Source organism: Aptenodytes patagonicus, chromosome Z, assembly GCF_965638725.1.
Source record: "Aptenodytes patagonicus chromosome Z, bAptPat1.pri.cur, whole genome shotgun sequence".
In the NCBI taxonomy this organism is placed as follows: domain Eukaryota; kingdom Metazoa; phylum Chordata; class Aves; order Sphenisciformes; family Spheniscidae; genus Aptenodytes; species Aptenodytes patagonicus.
The window spans coordinates 15,139,300-15,160,190 of NC_134982.1; the positions used below are offsets into that span (position 1 = coordinate 15,139,300).

Genomic DNA, 20,891 nt, shown 5'->3' on the forward strand with positions numbered 1-20,891 from the left:
GGCACTACATTTTGTGAACATAATCAGGATTTTGTTTAATAGAAAAAAAGGTAAAGTAAGTGATTTTTTGCATTCAAATTAACACTTTCAATCAAAACCATGGACCGTTGTTCCCAACTTCTTTGTCTCTCTGTATCTTCCAAGCACCTTCTACTTTGGCACCTTTGAAAAGAAACTTCAATAAATAAGGAAAGGAGACTCATTACTGAATTGTAATAAATAACAATAACTTAATCTCAATAAATATCTTCTGTATATTTATGTCTCTGAATGGATGCATTGCATCAAGTAGTCTCTGCTCACTCACAATGACCAAACAGAAACGGAGTTACGCAAGTGACGTTAGTCCTTTGTAAACCAAAAGAAACACGTTTTGTGTAGGCCGGGCTTGTTATTTCTCTTACTATACTAGGAAGAAGTGCTTAAAAACTCAACTTGTTTTCATAGGTAGCAGAAGAATGAAATCCTACACTCATTTTGAAGAAACACAAGATGGAAGTAACCACACTTAACCAGTAAGTGGAACTGTTTTACTTCATATCGATACTGGCCCTAGAGAACTTGAGCCTAGGAATTTTGGTATTTGCCCAATATCATCTTACTTATGAGGTTAATCTTATTATAGCTTAGAAGTTGTCCGAAGTGCTTAGGAACTGCCCTTCCAGCAGTAGCATAACGTGTCTTTCGGTAAAGGGCACAGAGGATGAGTAAGATACTCCTAAGCTACTTCTCAGCTAAGCTTCCTGGCACGGATGGTATAACTACAACATAGCGTGGTATGGCAAGGTTGTGTTTTTAAGCACATTCCTCATGGATCCAAGTCTCACTGACGGTGGACTGTGTCAAACGGGAAAGGGAGCACGCACGCCATCCAGCCGTCGGCATCTCCACCTGAGCTTTTATTTACTTTCCCATAGGATGTCAAAAGCCTCCATCCTCCTACACCGCCTCGCGCCCCCCCCGGGCTCTCACGACTCCTCGTTCAGCATTCTTGGTCCTCTTTTCTCCGCTCTGAGCAGACACTTCCCCAGGAACCTTGGTCCCTCTCTTTGCATCGTAGCAGGAATGCAAAACTGGCGCCGCCTCTGGCGTGCAGCTGTCAGACGCATCCACACCTTTTTGCGGAATGTTTTTTCAGTATGTGGTAAACCAGGTTATCGTCCAAAAAGGACAGGTCATCATCAAAGGCTGTGGGTCTGCAACAAGCTTGCCTCACTTTGTCAGTGACTAGTTTTTTCTTTTTCGTCAAGTTTTTTAAAATTTTGTCATAGGTGGTCTCGGCTGCATCACAAGATCCACTGCAATACCGGAAAATTAGCTCTTCTTTGGTTTCATATCCCAAATCCAAGTCAGTCACATTTAAATGTATTTCTGTTAAGACACATCCTCGATTTTTGCCCTTTTGATTCCTCCTTCCCTTTTTGCTGGAATTCTCTATGTTTGTGGCTGCGTTTTGCCGGTTTCTCTCCCGCCTAGAAAAAATCGGAGTCTGTTTATCCGGCGACCTCCTCAGTCTTTTAATGGTGGCTTGAATAAAGTCCACTACCTCATCAAACTGATCTGGATAATCCTCGGGCATATTAGCTGTTTGGGAAAGAGAGAAAAAGCTTTGTCACACGTCAGTTGTCATTAAGTTTGCCCATTTGTGGCTCAAAAACATTAGACACATGCAAGCTGCTCTGCTCATCGCTTCAGAGCGTGCACCCAGGACCCTCAGAAATCAGGGAGAATTTTGAATGGTTTAGATCATCATGGAAACTCATTTGGTGAAAAATAAATGAGATATGTATGTATCTCTGTAGGTGGATGCTGATGCTGTAGCACTCCAGCACATCTTTCAATATTGAATGAGCCCTGTCAAAATCGAGGGAAGGAAAAGCATGTCATGATACAAATATTAGTTAATGGGTGGATGAAGCTACTGTAGAGAAGTTATACAGGCTTTTCCCAGCAAAGCAGCAAAAGGACGAGGTTTTTTTAAAGCAATTTTGTGATTATAATTGTTAATTATTGTCTTTTCACACCAGCAGTGGTTAGTATTACCAAAGCCACCTATCGATAAGGTTTCTGGGCAGGACAGAAAGAGGAATTTCCTGGGGTAGCAGCCTGAGCTATTATTCCTGGTTGAATGCCTGCTTTTTTTACTGCTTCTAGGGGATAATTATTATCAGAGCTTTTGAAAAAATTCTCATGGAAGTATTTTGTATCACAAGATGCTGATTAGCCTGAGTAGAAGTAGGTCAGAATAGAAGTATTATGTTAATTTTCACAGCAAATGTTATTAATGCATTTTCTTTTTATGAAGTTAAAATACCTATTTCATTTTTCACTTGATATATACCAGTGATAAATTATTCAAGTAAATTAAATGTTGAAGTCAATGAAATGTTTTGATACTAGCAGAATGAACCTCTTCAAGGAGGGTGAAATTGAACGTGTTCTGAAATGTTCTCAGATTTCAGCTTTTCAGCATGATTTGGAAAAAAATCACATTTTGAAATCTTTAAACTTCTCATGGACTAAATCCCTCAATGGGATCTGCTTTCGTGAATACAGTGATTTAATGGAGGGTCAGGCTGCCTGTGTGTAGGTGCCCTTATGTTGTATTATTAATGATTGTCTCTTAAACACATAAACTACATTGCATTTTTCTCATTCATTGTGCAAAAAATCAAGACTTGAGGACTCACTTCCTTTGCAGTAAGACCTAAGAGGTTGCTTCTTTCTGTACTTAACTCCTAAGTGCCCACACACGTAACAGACCAGTGTCACGCACCCCACCCTGCATGTATGGGAGCTCCACCTCCAGAAGGACCCCTACAAATATCCCAGGAACTGCAAACATTGGGAAAGACGATACCCAATGCAGCGCACCTGGCCAGGGGTTGGTACCTCCACTGAGCCACAAAGGCTCTCACCTGGTCAGGTGCTGAGATAGGAACAGCTCCTTTGGCAAAGGCTCAGCGCCACATTTCCCTAATGAGCACTGTAACAAACAGGAGCCCTGATGGGAGACCAGGCAGTGCCTGTACCCCACCCACACGCCGTGGCATGGACTCTGTTGAGAGAGGAAGACATGAGGCTGCCTCCCATTGCCTAGCGAAGGTGCACCTTCATATCCCCAACAGAATCATCAAATACAGAGGAGACGGGGGCAGCAGGAGCTTAACTCTGTTAGTGCAAAACCTGCCGAAACACAGTGCATCTGCACGTAAGGAGGAACATGGACCCCTCCCCGAAGCAGCCACATCCTAGAGACCCCCCTCCATGACAAAATAGTGATGGATCAGAACTATACAGTTTTTCATGGATGGCTCCAGCAAAATAGTATAGACTGGTAAAAGAGTAATGAAGGCAGGCAATCTTGTACCTTCACATGATGAGGGTGGCACACGGGAAGTGGGATGCTATAAACTGTAGAGTCTGGGACTCGGAAGAGTGAATTACACTTTGTTTTACAGATATCCATGCTAAAGGCAACAATCTCGCAGACCAGTGACTGTCAAAAGACACGAAGGAGAGACGACTGCTATCTATACAGCTATATGGGACCTGAACAAGGCAGGACCCTGCACCAAGCCCCATATTCCTGTGACACCAATGGTAAATACACCCTTCTTGCACTCCTCTGTCATTACCTCTGTAGCAGGTACCAAAATACCCACTATGAGCCATACCTACTAGAGGGGGAGTAGCTTAGCTAGATGTGTCCATTGGATGCACCACCCAGCTCTGCTGCAGGACAGGCTGGTCTGCCTACACCATACAAATACTGCCCTACTGTAGGGTAGTAGCAAGGTCCAGGTCAAGGCGATGGGTGGGCTACACTCCTTAAAAGCAAGAAGGGGTAGACACCTTGCTAGACTGGGTCAAGCAAGTTGACCCATGTGGAGCTGGCATAGCCCCCATTGCTGACATACAAGCTTGGCCCTGGCACAGATACAGATGGAGAGGGGTTTGGGAGGAGGCACTTGTTGCTGTGGGACTGGGTGGTTTCTAGGTTTCTTGCACAGAAACTCCGTTTCTTAGCTTATAACCCAATAAGAGAAGGATGTGGCTCTGAGGAGATGGCTCTAGCTGTGCCATTCTCCACTCTCACCTTCAAATTACCCCTCTCATACTACTGTGACTACCCCAGCCCACACTTCTGTCACATACTCCTGGCCCAACCCTTGTAGCAACAGTATGATGCAATGAGATTTTGGCTATGGAGAGTGAAATACAACCATCAGGGAAGCACACTAGGGTTTAACGGAATTCATGCACTGGTCAACCACCACGAAGGGAATGGGAGGTCGTTAGAAGGAAACCCAACTTATACGTGGAAATTCTTATCTGCAACCTTCAGCCTCATACTTATCCCAAGCCTGGTACACTGCCAGTGCAGCGAGGCGAGTAAGTGTCCCCCACCTAAGAAGGGAGAAACAAAACTGTGGATTACCTGAAGAGATAACAACCCAGCTAGGCACGTAATTTTTAAACTGCTTGCAATTCAGGTGCAAAAATATCACCTACCCCTGTGGCAGTGCTATATGCAGGAATCTACTTTGGTTAAGTATTAATCAGACAGTTATAGGGTTCAAGCACTGTCCTGCCCAAGCCAATCCAAGTATGCCCTGGAGGGTAGATAAAGAGGAGGAAAGGCCTATGTTGTGGACTGTGTCCCTGCTCAGAGCCCACGCTAACATTTATCGTGATTCATGCGTGATCACTACCCCAACTGCACCAAGGCAGCTAAAGGAAGCCTACAGAGGGTGGAAGGAAGGACAGGTAGCCTGCGAGGAATACAGAGAAATTGTCCGAGCAGCCAAAGATCAGGTTAGGAAAGCTAAAGCCCTGTTAGAATTAAATCTGGCCAGGGACATCAAGGGCAACAAGGAAAGATTCTATAGGTACGTCAGGGATAAAAGGAAGACAAGGGCCCTCTCTGGAAAGAAAAGGGGGACCACCATGCCCACTACCATATCCCTAAGTGCCTCATCTACACGTCTTTTAAATACTTCCAGGGATGGGGACTCAACCACTTCCCTGGGCAGCCTGTGCCAATGTTTCACCACTCTTACAGTAAAGAAATTTTTCCTCACGTCCAATCTAAACCTCCCCTGGCGCAATTTGAGGCCATTTCCTCTCGTCCTATCGCTTGTTACTTGGGAGAAGAGACCGACACCCACCTCGCTACAACCTCCTTTCAGGTAGTTGTAGAGAGCGATGAGGTCTCCCCTGAGCCTCCTTTTCTCCAGGCTAAACAACCCCAGTTCCCTCAGCTGCTCCTCATAAGACTTGTTCTCCAGACCCCTCACCAGCCTCGTTGTCCTTCTCTGGACACGCTCCAGCACCTCAACATCCTTCTTGTAGTGAGGGGCCCAAAACTGAACACAGTATTTGAGGTGCGGCCTCACCAGTGCCGAGTAGAGGGGCACGATCACATCCCTACTCCTGCTGGCCACACTATTTCTGATACAGGCCAGGATGCCATTGGCCTTCTTGGCTGCCTGGGCACACTGCCGGCTCATGTTCAGCCAGCTGTCAAGGGGATGGAACACCTCTCCTATGAAGAAAGGCTGAGAAGGTTGGGGTTGTTCAGCCTAGAGAAGAGAAGGCTTCGGGGAGACCTTACTGCAGCCTATCAGCACTTAAAGGGGGCTTAGAAAAAAGATGGCAGCAAACTTTTATCAGGGCCTGTTGCGACAGGACAAGGGGGAATGGCTTTAACCTAAAGGGGGAGTAGGTTTAGACTAGATATAAGGAAGAAAATTTTTATGCTGAGGGTGGTGAAAGACTGGCACAGGTTGCCCAGAGAGGTGGTGGATGCCCCATCCCTGGAAACTTTCCAGGTCAGGTCGGACGGGGCTCTGAGCAACCTGATTTAGTTGAAGATGTCCCTGGTCATGGCAGGGGGGTTGGATTAGATGACCTTTAGAGGTCCCTTCCAACCTAAACTATTTTATGATTCTAATGTTGTTGAGAGCCTTCTGCGCTGCAAGTGGCCTATGATATTTAAGGTGGAGGAAACACACCATAGAAGAACTCTATGCAATGCTGCTAACGCAGGCATGGGGTGTCAACACTGCAGAAGGTGAAAGCAATAGGGCAAAAGTAGATCAAGTAATCAGGCCAACAGCATATCCAACTGGAGAAGCCCTACCTACACACATGGACTTGCTGCAGCCAGAAAATGGGGCAATAAGCAGCATGACTGATCCTGCTAATCTCACTGAGGCTTTAACACAAACCATGCAAGAAGTGCTCCAAGATGCAACCTGGGGTGAGGCGTGTATGGCTGATACATCCAATGGAGCCAGGGATCCCTGCTCAGCTCATCCCCTATTGCAACATCAGGCCACCTGGGAGACTCACTGGGAGGGATGCCAGCACTATGAGTAAGATGAATGCAAATTTTCTGTCCCCAGGGCGGACATCCCCTTCAGCCCAGGGGATTGGAAAATATCCCAAGCAGATATCCGAATCTGTTGAGAGGACTCCTGCAGTGACCCCCAGTATTTGGCAATTACATCACTGGAGGGGACACAAGGCATATGGGTGATACTAGGGAACCGGTGGGAACAGTGGGCACAGAGCCCCCCTCAAGAAAATGTGCTGGACCTATTGACCCTGGTCAGTGTCTGCCCACCTACAACCACACATGCTGTTACGCGGTTATGTGGGTACACCACATTAATACAATGGCAGCTGCATTACTGGGCTACTCAGTGTGTCCTTGCAAGTTGCTGTAAGCAGCAACACCCGCTGCCTGTGGAGCCCCAAACTAGTCATGATCAATGCAACGATGCTCTTTTTGACAGCTTCCAACTGGACTGCCAATGTACCCCAATTTTGCTTCCATAATTTAGCACTGTTCAAGGAACACCTCCAATCCCTGCGATCAGCCAGCCTCTAGGCAGTACAACTCTGAATTATTATACAATCCCACAAAGCCAAGTTTCAACACACAATCAGCGGTGTGGGCCTGTGCTCTCAGTACTGCATCAAGCACAGCTGGACCCAGCAGCCACTGAACCATGGACCCAAGCAATGGGGCTCATACACATCTGATGTGGCTTGGTGCTAATTTTCTGCTACTTAACAAAGCATAGTCATCAGCGTGACTACAAACAGTCACTAGGAGTGGCTCGCAGGGGTTTGAAGGAAACCTTGACAGCCAGAAGTGAAGTGAGAGTTGCCTTAGCAGTCTATGCCAAGGCGACAGTCATGACTCAGTAGGAATATTCAGCTGTCCAGTAAGTATGGGTGTGAAGCCTGAGAGCCCAAAACAAAATGTTGTAAAAAAGTGTTGAAGTAGGACCCTGGGCAACCAAGTGGAAATGCCAGCAGTAACACCAGGTGTGATGGGTTGAAACTAGGCACTAGAGGTAAGTGCTAAGGAAGCTACCACCAGACATCATACATGAATAAGCAATAACCACTGACCAAGGACTAAAGATGTAACTAATGGACAGAAGGGAAGGTGGAGAAGACTGACAGCAGGACCACTCCATCCTGATGGGCACTTGGTAGATGTGCTCCAGGGATGCCGAGACCTCTCTGCACCACAGCCACCACGTGCCGAGCACTTGTTTGGTCTCTGCACTGTGGTAAGTGCTGCTGGGTGCAAAGGGGGTGCTGAGCCGAGCTACGTGGCCAGGGAACACCACCGGACTCATAGGGTCTGCCTTGGCATCGAGTGCTGGTTTGTAACCTGAATAAAGCCACTTGATTGAGGGGTACTTAGTTACCCCTCTGTCTCCAACACTGTTTAGAAAATGTTTAGTCTCAGAACGAAGGTCAACAGCCTGGCAGCGTTGCTTCTCTGATACTGCATGGACTGTGCTGACTTGACTGTGCAGCAGACAGAGCTTTCCGTGGGGATTTCACACCCCTGGGAGAAGCACATATTATTATCCCTTCATGTGACATACACAGTTTGCATGTGTGTATATGTATATATATGTGTTGTATTTGCACATACACACATACAAATATATCTAATTATACACACACATATTTTTTCAAAACAAACTAGTTTACTGACAACACTTGCCTTCTGGTGGAAAAGCTGAGAGAACAAACACATGACAGATGCCTGTCACACTGTATAAAGTGCCAGCAGAAAATGCTCAGATACTACAGCAATAAAAGCAGTAAAGATCTCTGAGCAGTAATCCCTAGTCCCAGGCTCCAGGGTGTGAAGGAATTAGAATTTAAACATCCAAAGCCACCTAGGAGAGGACAGGATGGGGTGGGACGGGACAGGATAGGACAGGATGGGATAGCCCACAACAGCACGTGCTCAATATAGGTTAGCGAAGGTTGGATCACACGTGATGCACCTCAAAGCAGGTGTTTTCTGAGGGAAAGGACCATATGTCCTGGAAATGTAAAATCCTCCCTCAGGGAACATGGGGCCTCTGTGTATCTTGTTCACAGCATGGGAAGAAGGCTCACAGACCCCACTGGGGCAGTGTGATGGGCTGAGCCCCACCACTTAGACTATGGTGCCATGAACCTCACAAGACTGGTGCAAAGTCACGAGGTTTCGTTTGGGTTTTATGTCACGTTTCTGAAAGCTGTTTCCTGACTGTCCAACTCCCTGGGGAAATCCCTCAAAGGCAGTCTGCACGTGGGCATGTGCACGCATTTTTGCATCGCCTCTGCCTGGTGCCCCACCGGCAGGAGCGTGGGGCAGGCAGCAGTACCTGCGGGAGCTGCGGTCAGCACGTCTGTCCTCCTCCCACTCATCTCCCTCTCCTGCATCTCCCTTCCGTGCTCCCTCCTTCAGTGCCGTGCCAAGGACCTGACCACCCAGGCAGGAACAGGCAGAGCCTTTTCCTCTTGTGGCAACTAGAGCATGAGTCTGCTTTCAGGCGCTGGAGTATCAAGAGTGGGGGGTATGTATGGCAGCCCATGTGCCAGTCTGCCTCTGGGCACCTTCTCTGTCTCCCATGTCCAGCTGAACCAGGGCTCTTGATCTGCCCTGTTTCTCACATGACCAGAGAATGAATAAAAAAAGCAAAGAAGGAAAGAATGAAACATCACAGGCTTGGTGCACATGGGAATCTACAAGAATGACCAGGCTGGGGGCAGAGTTGGTGAACACCAAATATCCAGAACTCCAGAAGTCAAACAAAAGAAGAAGAAATGAGACTTATTTAAAATGCTAATTAAAAACCCAAGAATATTTGCATCTTCTGCTTGCTGTTTGCAAGCTGTTTGCTTGCTTTCTGAACCTTTAGGGCACACCAGATCATAGTTTTGACCCAACCTCTCGGGTTAGGAATGTCCCTCTTGAATGCAAACTGAAATTCTCGCCTCACTGCTGCTCTCTGGAACCTGAAGCTTTGACCTGCCCGTCCCCGAGCAGAGTCCCTGTCCCCTGGGCACTGCAAGAGCTGGCAGTGCGTACGGGTGCAGGATCCTGCAGCCAAACACCTGTGGTGCTCCCCACTGGCCTCTGCAGAAAGCCACCCCAGAGCTCTGCTTTGGGCACACAGGGAAACATGCCTTCCTCCGGGCATCTTCCCCGCCGCAAACCCCCAGAGCCTGCCTTGTACTTCCAATTAATTAGAGACACGGCGTGCCAGCAGGGCTGGGATCTGATGCCTGCGCTTTTCAGAAGAATAAATTATACAGTGTTCAGGTAGACTTCTACATAAAATAGGTTTAAAAGAATATCCAAACCAAACTTGTCACATTCTCAAGAAAACAGTCTCCATTAAGGAAAAATGTACAATTTATTTCTGTCTGTTCAAATGTGAGCATGATTACATTTTGTAAAACTATTCCTTTGATTTCACTAGCAACAGATTTATTTTAAAGCCAAATATTCCCCCGCAGTGGCAGTAACCCAGCATGGTAGAGCGAGAAACCCTCAGTTTGTACCTGACCACAAATTGATTTCAGTGGGAACAGATGGATCTTCAGCTTTTGAGAAAAAAATCCAGTTACTCATTTTGGTGCCTGGTTATGGATTTAAAAGGCTAACTACAGTCTCTTCTGACCACGCTGTTTATTATAGTTTACAAGAAATAGAATTTAATTCTATTAATTGCAAAATAATAATTTATATAAGTGGGTTTTCCTTTTTTTTTTAAATCTCATAAAACTTGACGTTTTAAGTTATTTGAAACTGTTTGTACTTTATGGAATAGTTTCCTATAAAGATCTCAGGAAAATGTAATCACATCACTGCAGTGTCATTTGGCACTTTGCATATCCTGAGTTAAAGTGATGTAATACAAGTCACAAGGTATACTAAAAATGATAAAATTAGGTTTTGTTTTACATTGTAGCTTTTATGCATGCATTTGTGGCAGTGTATAGCTACTACATCAAAATGTCAGCCCAAACATTGAATAAAATTACCAGGATATTTCACATAAGCACAGCTGTCTTTCAATCAGAGAAGTTCAAACAGCAGCATTCAGACTCTAGTTTAAAGCACGATTTCAAAGTTCAAGGGGGTTAATCGAGCGCATTATAAAGGTAAGCATTATTTAGAAAATTCAGATCCAGATCTGTGTTATGATCAAATGGCCCTTTTTCAAAAACAGTTCTGGTACTTTAATCTGGGCCCTTCATAACTAAAATACTTTAATTTCCCTTCTTTCCTGGTTATTTTTTAAGTTTCCTCCAAAGTTATACTCAAAAAGACATTTCTTCTTCGATCATTTGCTAGTGGGAAATAGACAAGTAATGTGCCTCTAACAGTGACTGCAACGAATCATCCTCATTTTTTTTGCTGCTTATGAAGATTACTCTGGTATACTATTTATTCATTAATTATTTTTGTATTTAGCTTACTTAGCAGTAGTGTTTTCAGGTGTTTACTATAGTGGACGTGCCCTGTCCGAACACAGAATCCCTCCACCTCACACCACAAAGACGTACTTTAGGAGACCCTTGGAGTAAGCTGTTTGTAGAAGTGCAACCTTAGCTAGGTTAAAATTACTAATGTGATGATCATTCTGCTTTGCGAAGTAAAAAAGCATCAACTGTGGTGGGGATAAACCATTTATTTTATTGAAAATGAAATATTTTTCATGAAGAACAAAGCCTATCATGCAGGCATCAAAGCAAAGGCAGGTGTTAAAAATATTATGCTGAAAGTTTTTCAGGATTTAAACAATTAAAGTATCACCTCTCTGAGGCATGACTTTGCTTTCATGCCTTGCATGAAAATCTGTGGGGCTAAGAATGAAATGGAAACCAGTCAGTTGTGTCCATTAGGAAACAGAGCATCAAACACACCAGAGTCAGCTCATCTTTAAATGTTTAATACAGTTCTGGTTCACTACCTCACTCCCTGCCTTGCCAGCTCCCAGGACATGCTGCGTCCTCCTCTCCGACTCAGAGAGCCTTTAGAAATGGAGCTTCACACTGGTGTCACTTGTCTCTCATCTAGGTAAAGTGCTAAGCAACCTGGAGGATGACTCCAGGGCCGCTCACACCAGCCAGGTACAATAAGGCAGCACTGGAAAAAGGCACAGGGTTAACCTTCCTGGTGTGCTTGCTCCTGATGGAGCAGCCAAGTTTTGTGTTTGTGGCTCACTAGCTAACCCTGCCACTTCCAATGTGTTGGTCATAATGGCAAATCTGCTGCAGAGTACTTTGTATTTTCACACTGCCATGCTTGGCAGTGCCTCCCCTTGCATCCTTTGCTTGCTTTCTCACAGGTATGAAACGCTGGTTCCCACCAGGAGAAGAAAGGGGAGAAACAACAGGACCGTTGTAATTGCTGCCAGCTGGGGGAATTCCCTGAGAGCAGGGGAAAACAGCAAGGTCAGATGAACTGGGCGAAGTAAAGGAAGCTGCCTTGCGAGCTGACCTGTCCACAAGAGTTTCTTGTTCCTCATCCAGTCCAGGTGGGGTTGTTCCCAAGATCCTGCCCAACTCTGGGCTGGCACCCAGGGCCGGGCCCCTCCTCTGGCCTCTCTGGGGTGGGTAAAGGAGTGTCTCATCTGGCAGTCAAGCAGCAAAGGAGCAGCAGGAGGATGTGGTCTTGCCTCTGATTCAGAGCTTTGAAAAACCAGCTCTGAGGCACTGAGGAGCAGACAGCTTTTCAGTGGTCGCTCTTGAGGTTTTGTGACAGCTCCTGCAGCAGCTGCCAGGAGCCCGTCTGCACTAGGGCGTTATTGTATGAGGCTGTGTGGGTACTCAAGCACCCACGAAGCAGTCTCTGCATCTGAAGAAGTTATGGCATAAAGAGTGTAAAAGGGGAAAAAAGTGGCAGTGCCTTGCCTGAAGCCAGTGATGGAGCAGGACCCAAACCTGGGCAAGGCACATACCTGCCTGTTGTCTCCTCACTAAGGCCTTGTACCCCTCCAAATCCGTACCATGCTGAGTAAATATCCAGCTTCCCAGTAAAACCTGGGTTTACGCTTAATATTTGGTTCTGTCCCAACCCTGCGAGAGCCTCAAATGAGTATGTATGAGTGGGACCTGAAACCTGTGACCTCCAGTAGCAAGAACACATGCAGTCAGCTAACAGGCACAGCACTGAGACTGTAATGGAGGAAATACTGTCGGTAATAAAAAGAAATTCTCTTTGGCATCCCTGGTGCAGAAGGGATCCAGCCCAGCCCTCGCATGACATCGGTAAAACCCCACATCGGTCACCCAGTCCCACTCTAGCACCAGCTCACTGAATGGGAACAGCATTCCTAAATAAATAACAGCAACTGTTCCCGGGCTGCCTGTGCTCTTACGCTGCATCTCCCTTCGCGTTTTAGGGGTGTTCCCAAGGAACAAGCACAGGCAGCAAAGCAGCAGGAAGGGACCCTACCCCAGTCTCTTCCCTGGGGACAGTAAAGCAGAATCACCTGGGCAAAACCTTGGCTGATGCCCCTCCTGTGGCAATCTCTCCTGCTATCAGATTTTGATCTAACCTATAAATTATTTGTGTTCTTCCATTGTTGCCTTTCACTACCTGCATTTCAATGGGTTTACAATAGGAACGATACAAAAAGTTTTAATATTGCACTTTGGAAAATGGTATTATTGTAATAATCACTCCCTGGCTCTAGGGCAGGTGCTACGTGCTCCGCTGCAGAAGGTTTCATGTTGGGATGTGTGGACCACGGCCTGCCAGATGGCACTGGTGTGTGCTCAGAAGAGCAAGCTCCTTCCCAGCCGCTACACTGGATCCACACCTCCCTGTCAGAAATTTCCTGAGTAATAGCTGGTTTTGCCAAAGAAATCTTACACGCTTGGGATGGGAGCAGAGGTAGTCCAGATGTTTGTATGTTGCTTATTACTTAAAGGGGATACGACCAGCTTGCCTCTAAAAATGTGGCCATCTGAGAAGTTTTGGCATACTGCTGTAACACTGCCTGGCCCCAACGCAGGAAAACAAGTATTTTGATTTCAGTGTGTGCTTCTTTTGAAGACTAGTCCTGTTCAATAATCATTAAAGCATTTGTACAAGTCCCACTGACTTCAAAGAAAATTACCTGCAGGTTCCAGTTTAAGTGCTGTACCAATACATACAGCCTAAATACCTGCTAAGTCATACAATGTAGCTTTATTCCTTAAAAAGAATGCTGATGTTTGAAATGCCTCACATAATTAATTTTCTGTCCTTGATCTTAAAACCAGACATACTCTAATGTATATTTTGTGTCTTAATGCTTTGTTTGTACCTGTCTCAAATCTTTTTCATTCTATTTTCTTTCTTCTCTTTGTAATCGGGACTGGATTTCCAAGAATCATTGAAATCTTTCCTTTGGTTCCCCTTACCAAATATTACGTGATCAGAAACTACAGCTGGTTTTGTCAAAAATGACCATTCTGCAGTGTCAACTACTCTACCAGCACTAACAAGGCAGTGGCCTATTTAGATGTCTGATGATCCTGAACATGGTTATGCTGCAATATTTAGTATTCCTCATTTATTACTTGTCATTAACTTATTACCTCAGAAATATGAGAATCCACAACAAGTGTAGTTATGTGGGGTTTGGCCTATGTACTACAAGTTTGAAGTTGCAGTTGCTTGATAGTGTGTGTGTGTGGGGATGAAGACTGGATATTTGCACTAGATGTCCATCCCTGATCATCTGCAGTTGGGGGGATGGGACTAAATGACCCCAATGGCTTCTCTCAGCCTCTGTAACTTTAAATATTTTAAACCTACTTTATGCAGTCCTAATCAGGAACAGTGTAATTTACAAAGACATTACGACCTATCAAGCTAAGGATCCTCATCTAGTGGACAACTAATGCCTCCCCCATCAATTCATAGTCACTACACAGCTGAATTCTTCAGCCTTTCAGGAAGGGTTTTGCAGCTTGTCATCTGCAGACCCTGAATACAGGGATTTCTAAAATATATTGAAGATGCCTATGAAAGGTGACCAAGAAAAGCATGTTCAGGTATGTTATCTAGCAACCCACACCTGCAAAACATCTAAAAGGATCCACACTTCCACTGGGAAATTTTTCAGGTCCCTAAATTGAAAAGCAGCAAAGACATAAAACTTTAAACAAAGGATAACTCTTAAAATGAGAATAAAACCATATTCTCTTGCATTTCAGCCCTTTCCTCCTTAAGTCCCAGAACACCCTTCACAGGAGTATATTCAGTATTTACACCTGAGACTGCAGAGAAATCAGCTTCTAGGGCTACATGCATCTGGATTTAACCAGATGTGTCCTGTTCTTTCTTTTTCTAGAATTTGGCCCACGAATGGGCAAACTTGAGTGCTTGAGATTTCTAAATGTCTAGATAACCTGGGCATGCTCATGCAAACAAACTTTACTATATAACCTGATCTAGTTGAAGATGTCCCTGCCCACGGCAGGGGGGTTGGACTAGATGACCTTTAAAGGTCCCTTCCAACCCAAACTATTCTATGATTCTATGATTCTGATATATATGCTGGCCCAGGGACACAGGCACACTCGGTCTGACACTGGCTGAATGCACTGGCTGTACCGGATACACATAGATCAAATGATGCAGTGTGGCACCTGCTCAGTGTGGCAGATACCTCTCCGATGCATTGAATTTACTGTGCATGGGCAGGTTACCTCTGTAGCTTCTGGGCATCTTAGACCAAAGCACATATGCCACACTATAAGTGTGTTGAGCAGGAAAGCCTGGACAGAAACATGAGAGTTCTGGTTTGCAACACTGAATGTGCCTAATAAATATTGTAGGGAAGGAAATGTATTCAGTTGGAAGTATAGTTTAATACTGTTTTTGCCTTAAAGAGTCCTCAGTATCACTGTTTATTCTAGATACTTTCCATATTAGTTGATAATGTTGCAGCTAAATGCAGTAACTTAACATCAGATATCCCTCAGCAGGGGTATGAAGAATTTTTAATGCACACATACCATGGTGTGTTATGGCATAACAAACATACCAAAGGAGCTCCAACAACAAATGACCATCCAGCGGCCATAAAGTAACGCAGATGTTACAATGCAAAAAAACACCTTTTCCTCCTGTTAGGAGGGAAAAGCCCATGGTGAGATTTTTCATTTAATTCTACATGCTTACCACTAGTTCTTACTAAAGATTCTCACTTGATCAAGAGACTATATATCATATCCTGGATCTTAGGATACTCTAGTCCTCACATACATGTTGATTAGGGCCACACAGCAGCAAGCAGTTGCAGCACGTATTCGCTGGGAACTGCGTATAAGCCAAACCAAGTGTTTGGCTCCCTCTGCGCTGTCATGCTTCTGAAGCTGCTGACTTAGTATTTAGTTTATAGTAATTTGGTTTATATTTGTTCTGTTCGCAGTTGCTATTTAAGCTAATTATGCCCTTCCCCCAGCAGACTGTAGCATAAGGGAAACAAAGAAAGGGTTTTCTAACCTTACAAACTCTACAGGTGCTCTTCTTTGTGTGAAATAAGCTATCCCATGAACACTGATGCCTAAAACACCTATAAACACTGGATTCATCTCAAATGTACTGCATTTATGGAGGCTAGTCTCACTCCAGCCTCCAGTCCACTAAAAAATGCAGAAGACTGCGATTGCCAACACCCTCTGCCATCTCTAATTACCGCCCTGAACAGCAAAGGTCAGTACATTACACCTGATCAGCTCAGGGGGTTAGGACCTTGCCTGTAGGCTGCAACGAAGGAAGGTTTCGACCCAATCTGAAAGGGAGGGGGTAACATCAGGTGACCTCAGAGCACTTTGAAGAGAAAGCAATCCCATCAAACGAGAACACAAAAAGGTGTCAGGGGCCTGGGAAAACAGATCTGTGCTCCAGCAAGGTGTTTGGCCTGCCCTTAGGAGCAGGACTTGATCTCAAAACCCTGCTAACCCCTGCTGCAAGCGGTGTATGGGAGACCCGACCTCTCTGGAGTAAGAGCAATGCACACCTTGGAGTGCAACTGCTACTCCCCACCCAGCCTGCACAGGGATTGCTTTAGGGGGGAGCAGTGCACCCCTCTTTGAACGCACACAGCACCCAGTCCTGCTCAGCGCCCACACACTGCCCTACGCAGATGAGCCAATGTGAGTGACGACAGCACTCCCACCGCTTTGTGAGCTGCCTCCTGCAAAGGCCCTTGGCAAAGCAGCTGACCAACAGTATCCAGCGAGATATTAATACACGGCAGGTCCACCAGCAGATGAGCCGGGGAGCTGCAAGCCCGCCTGCATGCTCGTGGCACAGTGCCCTCTGCTTGCAAGAGAAACCTCGAAGAGGAGAGGGAAGTCTACATGGTGTAGACGTGACTCCTCTTGTGTACATTGTTATATGTCTTTCTTGTGTTGAAGTGTGCGTGCCACCAAATGGTAAGTGGAGAGAAACAAATATGTCAAAGACACTGATGGTGGTGACTCAAACAATGTGCTGCTGCGGTGGGAAGGCAGCGATGTGCCCGGATAGGATCAGCCTCATGGGCTCTGTGTTTGCAGACTGCTCTCCAGACGCCACACACTTCTAAATCAACTAAAAAAGGCATAAAAGTGGATCAAAGTATTTCACTGCCCTCTTACAGCCACCTTTCTGCAGGTCTCCCTTGACTCATCCGACTTAGCAACATAGTGGAGAGTTTTTGACTTTTGGGCACGGGTGCTGCGTAAACCGCTGCCATGCAAAGACCACAGGAACTCCCCGGGTTTTCCCCAATTTCTGTTGTGAAGAACAGCACTGCTTACTTTCCCCTTGCAGCCAGGGCCGCCTATTTGTGATCCGCAGAGTTAAGAGATTGAGATCAAACTATCAGTCCTTTCTCAAATGACTGTCCTGGGCAATAACCTGCAACCCAGCTCTGCTTGGCAAAGCCTATGTCTGTACCCTGGAAACAGAGATATCTGGAAGAGACTGTCTATTGATACTACAGGTAAAACACAGGTTGTCTTTCTTCCCACTTCTTGTTTACTCAATCCACAGGAAAAAAAGAGGCAACAATGAGAAGTTTTGAACACTAGGAACAGACAAGACCACTACTGCTGCCTGTCCCCTGGAGCTGCTGCGGAGAAACCATCTCACCAAGAACCATATTCCCAGAAGTAAGTTTCAAGATAAAAGCAGGCATCGTACAAATACTATCACCCTGGAAAGATGGAGCATTAACGCTCTCCCACCCTGCAGCTTCTGCCAGAGCTACAAACTGACTGGCACCACTTTCCCCCCAATGCTCTTCTTGCCACTGGCACTGCAGCAAGCCTGTGCAGAGGGGACCAGCACAGTGGTGTGAAAAGCTGATCACTGCCTTTTGTAGGACAGTACCTATCCCGCCACACAGCTCGCCATGGAGAAGATCACCACATGTGATGGCCTCGCAGCCCTGGCAGGCTGGAGCCCTGGGAGGAAGCACTTTTGGCCGACCTCCCTGCATGGAGGGGCTGAAAGGACGTCAGGGGCTGCCGGTCTGCAAGCAGCAGGAGCCCAGGCTGGGACAAGCGGAGGCGGCAGCCTAGGCAAGATTCCAGCAGGGGGGAAACACAAGCAAGAAAAGGAAAGAGAGAAGACTAAATGGGGAAGGACATAGATGTGTGTGTGGAAGAGGAGATGGGTGTTGGGGATTCACGGCACACGATTCCCTGCTCAGTGCCTCCACGCTGCGTTAGCCTGGCTGCTCCCAGAGAAACCAGAGAGGGGCTGCCTGTGGCTGGCGCTGTGGCAGGCACAGGGAAAGGACATGCCTCCAGATAAGGAGATAAAAATGAAACCCAATTACTGGATACTGTCTGCATCCCGCAAGGAGCTAAACAGAGAGGGTGGAGCAAGGGCAAAGGGAGCAGCCTCCAAGCTCCATCTGTGCCTTTGCTAAGTGAACATCTCCACAATTCATGTGAGTATTTTGCCACTTCTTACTGAGTCATATTAATTCTCACTTTAAAAAGCCACCAGAGTTAGCGTAACACTCACATACACTGTGAAAATCCTGTATCTGCTATTGTAGGAGACCTATTATTAGCAAGGCATTATTATTATCTGTCATTCGGATTGTAAGCTGTCTTACTGTGAGCTGGTTCATGTGGATCGCTCTGCACCAAGCTCCTAACCCTGCCACTGCTACTCTTCTGTAAATTTCCATGCGGACACACTAATTTCGGGATCAGGATCCAAGGAGGATTTAATGAAACTCAGCAGCACTCCAGGATGTGTACAGTGCCTCCCACCATGGAGCCCAATCTCCATCAGGACTTGTGCCCACTACAGACAGTGAATAATTGCATTGGCAGGTCTGAGCAGGGAGAGGAGGTTGAGCGGTGTGGAAGGAGTTTCAGTGCCTGCACTGCGAGGTGTATGTACCTGATCCTCCTCTTGGCTCTTCTGCATACAACTAACTTTCCCATCTTTCCAGGTTTTTCAACCAAAAGGATCTTATGACCGCCAGGAAGGTAGGGCTGGAGGTGGTGGGGAAGGGAGGGCATTGCCACTGCAATTGCCAACCCCAAGCTTTGGAAGATGACTTGGTTTGGAGCTGCTGGAGCCAGACCAGAGCCAGTGACCCTGCCTGGGGGAGAAGTGGGGGCAGAAAGGGGGAGTGGTCCTTTCCTCACCCTCATGCGTGAGCAAAGGGGAGCGGGTTTAGCAAGACAGACAGCAGTGGCTACAAAGGGGAATGTTTCTTACAGTCACTGTGCACAGCATAGGGAGGCAGCAGGCTGATGGGGGAGAGATCGTCTTCAGGCCCCTCTACCACTGAAGAGGGCCCCTTGGGAGGCGTCTTACCGGTGGGCAGGGGCGAGGTGGAGACCGTGTTGAGCAGCACCACGCAGACAGCCACAACATCCCATAACTTCATCTTAGATCTCCTTCCAACACGGGCCCCTGGCAGAGAGAAGAGGCAGGGTTAGCCCCCCAGCTGCTGCGCTCCCCCAGTCCTGCCCCCTCCCTGCCAGCCCTGAGACAAAGCTGGGCAGTCTCGCACCCCAGATCAGCCTGGCCAGGCCCTGGGACAAAGCAGGGGGAAAAAACCTGTGCCCAGCTCAGCCTCCCACACTTATCACCTCCCAAAGCGAGGGAGATGGGCTCTCCCCAGTGAGAGGTGTGGGAGAGGGAGGCGCAGGATGGCCTCCAGCCCCTCTATGCCCAAGCGAGCTGCTTTGGGGGATGCGGACAGGCAGGTCCCAGGAGCCTGTGCCCAGGGACGTGGGGGTGTGACGGTGTCCCTGTGCTGGCAGGCAGGTCACCTTGTGCTTGTCCTCCTCCAGCACCTGGGCAGCGCCAGGGCACTTGTCCCCGGCCTGGGCCAGGGTGGACCAGGCTGATCTGGGGTGCAGGGCTGTGCAGATTTGTTGTGCTACAGGCAAACCTTCCTTTCCCTTTCCCTCTCTTCTCCTTTTCCCTTTCCCTTTTTCTCTTTCCTTTTCCCTTTCCTCATTTTTTTTCCCCTTTCCCCTTTCCCATCCCCTTTCCAGTCCTCTTTCTCTTTTCCTTTCATTTAACTCTCCTTTTCTCTTTCCTCTTTCCCTTCCTCTTCACTTGTGACCCTTCCTTTCCCTATCCTCTTCCTTTTCCCCTTCCTTTCCCCTTTCCCTTTCTTCTTTCCTTTCCCCCTTCTCTTCCCGTTTCCCTTTCCCCCAGTTTCAGTATTTCCCTTTTCCTCCCCTTTTCTCTTTCCCCTTTCCTTTTCCCTTTCCTCTGTTTCCATCTCCCTTTCCTTTAATTTTCCTCTCCTTTTCCCCTCCCTTTCCTTCTCATTTCCCTCTTTCTTGTTTCTCTGTCCTTCTCTTCGTTTCCCTCTCCTCGTTTCCTTCTCCTCCTCTACTTTTCCTTTTCTTTCTTTTCCTGTTCCTCTTTCTTTTCTCTTCTCCCTTCCCTTTCCTTCTCTTCTCCCTTTACCTTCTTCTTCTCTCCTCCTCGCTCCCCGGTCGCCCCGCCCGCAGTCAGCCACGGCACGCACCCGATGCCCGCCGCCCGGGGATGACAGCTGCCCCCCGCCCGGTTCGGCCCGGCCCTGCCCGGCCCTGCCCGGGCGGCGGCACAGGGCAGTGTCCGGCCCAGGGGGCGCAGCCCCGCCGGGGGGACCCGCGGCGGCCCCGGCTCCCGCGGCGGGGTTTGGGGCGCGGCTGCCGCCCGGGGCCCGCCGGCGCCCGCCGCCCGGTGCGCGCTTTCCCCGCCGGCCGCTGCCTTCGCACCTCGCCGTGTCCGGGGGGCTGCGGGGCGGCCCTGTGCCCCCGGCAACGGTGCCCGCCCTGGCCCGCCCGCCCCGCCGCGGCCCCCGCCTCGCCCTCACCTCTGAGCTGATCTCGTCGGACCCGAGATGGACATTAACGCCGGGGAGCCGAGCTGCCGGACGGGCGATGCATGTGGGCCAGGTTGGGGTCCGACCGCCGGGACCCTCTTTGCGCGGGGCGGGGGGAGAGGGGGGAGACGGGGGGGGGAGACGTATGGAGGAGGGGGGGCAAGGTCGCAAATCAGGATGGAGGCAGAGGGGAGCCGACAGCACAAGCCCCGGCGGCCTCCCCCG

The 20,891-nt window shown here is 47.7% G+C and overlaps 1 protein-coding gene across 1 annotated transcript; it reads right to left on the bottom strand.

Moving 5' to 3' along the window:
• Positions 1–1,099: 1,099 nt before the first annotated feature.
• GDNF (glial cell derived neurotrophic factor) lies at positions 1,100–20,691 on the bottom strand. Its single transcript, XM_076362574.1, has 3 exons — positions 20,658–20,691; positions 19,052–19,249; positions 1,100–1,584 (listed from the first exon to the last, which is right to left on the bottom strand). The coding sequence occupies exons 2-3, from the start codon at positions 19,221–19,223 to the stop codon at positions 1,100–1,102; spliced, it is 657 nt and encodes a 218-aa protein (XP_076218689.1). The 5' UTR covers positions 19,224–19,249; positions 20,658–20,691.
• Between the last annotated feature and the right edge of the window lie 200 nt (positions 20,692–20,891).